The 1,271-nt window shown below is 36.0% G+C and overlaps 1 protein-coding gene across 1 annotated transcript in view; it reads left to right on the top strand.

The window, feature by feature from the left end:
• Positions 1–852: 852 nt before the first annotated feature.
• LOC102850715 (olfactory receptor 5D18-like) overlaps positions 853–1,271 on the top strand; it is a 13,143-nt gene continuing 12,724 nt past the window's right edge. Inside the window, exon 1 of the mRNA XM_006902323.1 lies at positions 853–1,237. Within this exon, the coding sequence (XP_006902385.1) occupies positions 853–1,237 (385 nt within the window). The remainder of the gene's footprint in view (positions 1,238–1,271) is intronic.

Genomic DNA, 1,271 nt, shown 5'->3' with positions numbered 1-1,271 from the left:
CTGCGTCATGTCCCTTTCCAAGGAATAGCCCCTCCTAGCAACATGCCCAACGTATGTGAGGTGAAGCCTCACCCTTCCTGCCTCCAAAGAGCACTCTGGCTGCACCCTCTGCAAAACATATCTGTTTGTTCTCTTTATGGTCCATGTTCAGTGCTCTTCTCCAACACCACTGTTCAAAGGCGTCAATTCCTTAGGAGATAGTTACCTTTAAAGGATTGAACATTTTAAGGCTGTTTAATGAGGATAAATGGACTGGACACAGCTAATGATGACTTTTTTTATCAGATAATTTAAACAAAAATGATTTGATGTAGATAGTCTGTGATTCTTGAAGAACGAATATCAAGTTCAAAAGTTGAGCACACTAGCACAAACTGTGAATGTTGGGAAATACATTTTTCATCAAAAAAATGAATCATTTTTTATTTACCTGATTTTCTTTTCCTTAAACATGTTTTTCTTTTCATAGCCATCATTGCATTAATCAAATGACTACTATAACCTGCCAACTGGTTTTTCTTTACTTTCATTTTTATCTAAAATAATTTGCATTATTATTATTACAGATATAAATGTGCTAAGTATCTTATCCCTTTTAATATATTTTATTAATGAGTACTATTGTTCTTATTTTACAGAAAAATACATTTAAGTATTGAAAGACAGATATTGATGACATTAATAATAAAGTCAGCAGGTGATCAAGTTAAACACAGAGTGAACAAGGAAGGATCACCATTGTTCTCAATGGTTTTTATTTATTCTTTCTAGAGTTTATATTATGCCTGACTTCTCAAGTTTGTTGTTCAGAATCCATTTTCTGTGTTGTGTCTGTCTGTTTCCACAAAAATCATGATACCAGATGGGGGAAACCAGAGCTCTGTGACTACATTCGTTCTTCTGGGCTTCTCTGAATACCCAAACCTACAAGGACCCCTCTTCCTGGCATTCTTAATCATTTACACAGTCACAGTGGTAGGGAACCTGGGCATCATTTTAGTCACAAGGATAAATCCCAAACTCCACACACCCATGTACTTTTTCCTTAGCCACCTCTCCTTTTTGGATATTTGTTATTCCCACGTATTTACACCTAAATTCCTAGAAATCTTGATCGTTAAAATCGGAATTATTTCTTTCAAAGGGTGCATGGTACAGTTTTATTTTGCCTGTACGTTTGTGATCACAGAAATGTTCATGTTAGCAGTGATGGCCTATGATCGCTTTGTGGCTGTTTGTAACCCTTTGCTCTACACGGTTGTTATGTCTCG

Source organism: Elephantulus edwardii, unplaced genomic scaffold (assembly GCF_000299155.1).
Source record: "Elephantulus edwardii isolate Elephantulus edwardi_28Jun2011 unplaced genomic scaffold, EleEdw1.0 scaffold00389, whole genome shotgun sequence".
Lineage (NCBI taxonomy): Eukaryota > Metazoa > Chordata > Mammalia > Macroscelidea > Macroscelididae > Elephantulus > Elephantulus edwardii.
The sequence above is the reverse complement of the archived record's forward strand: the minus strand, read 5'-3'. Positions and strand labels throughout refer to the sequence as shown.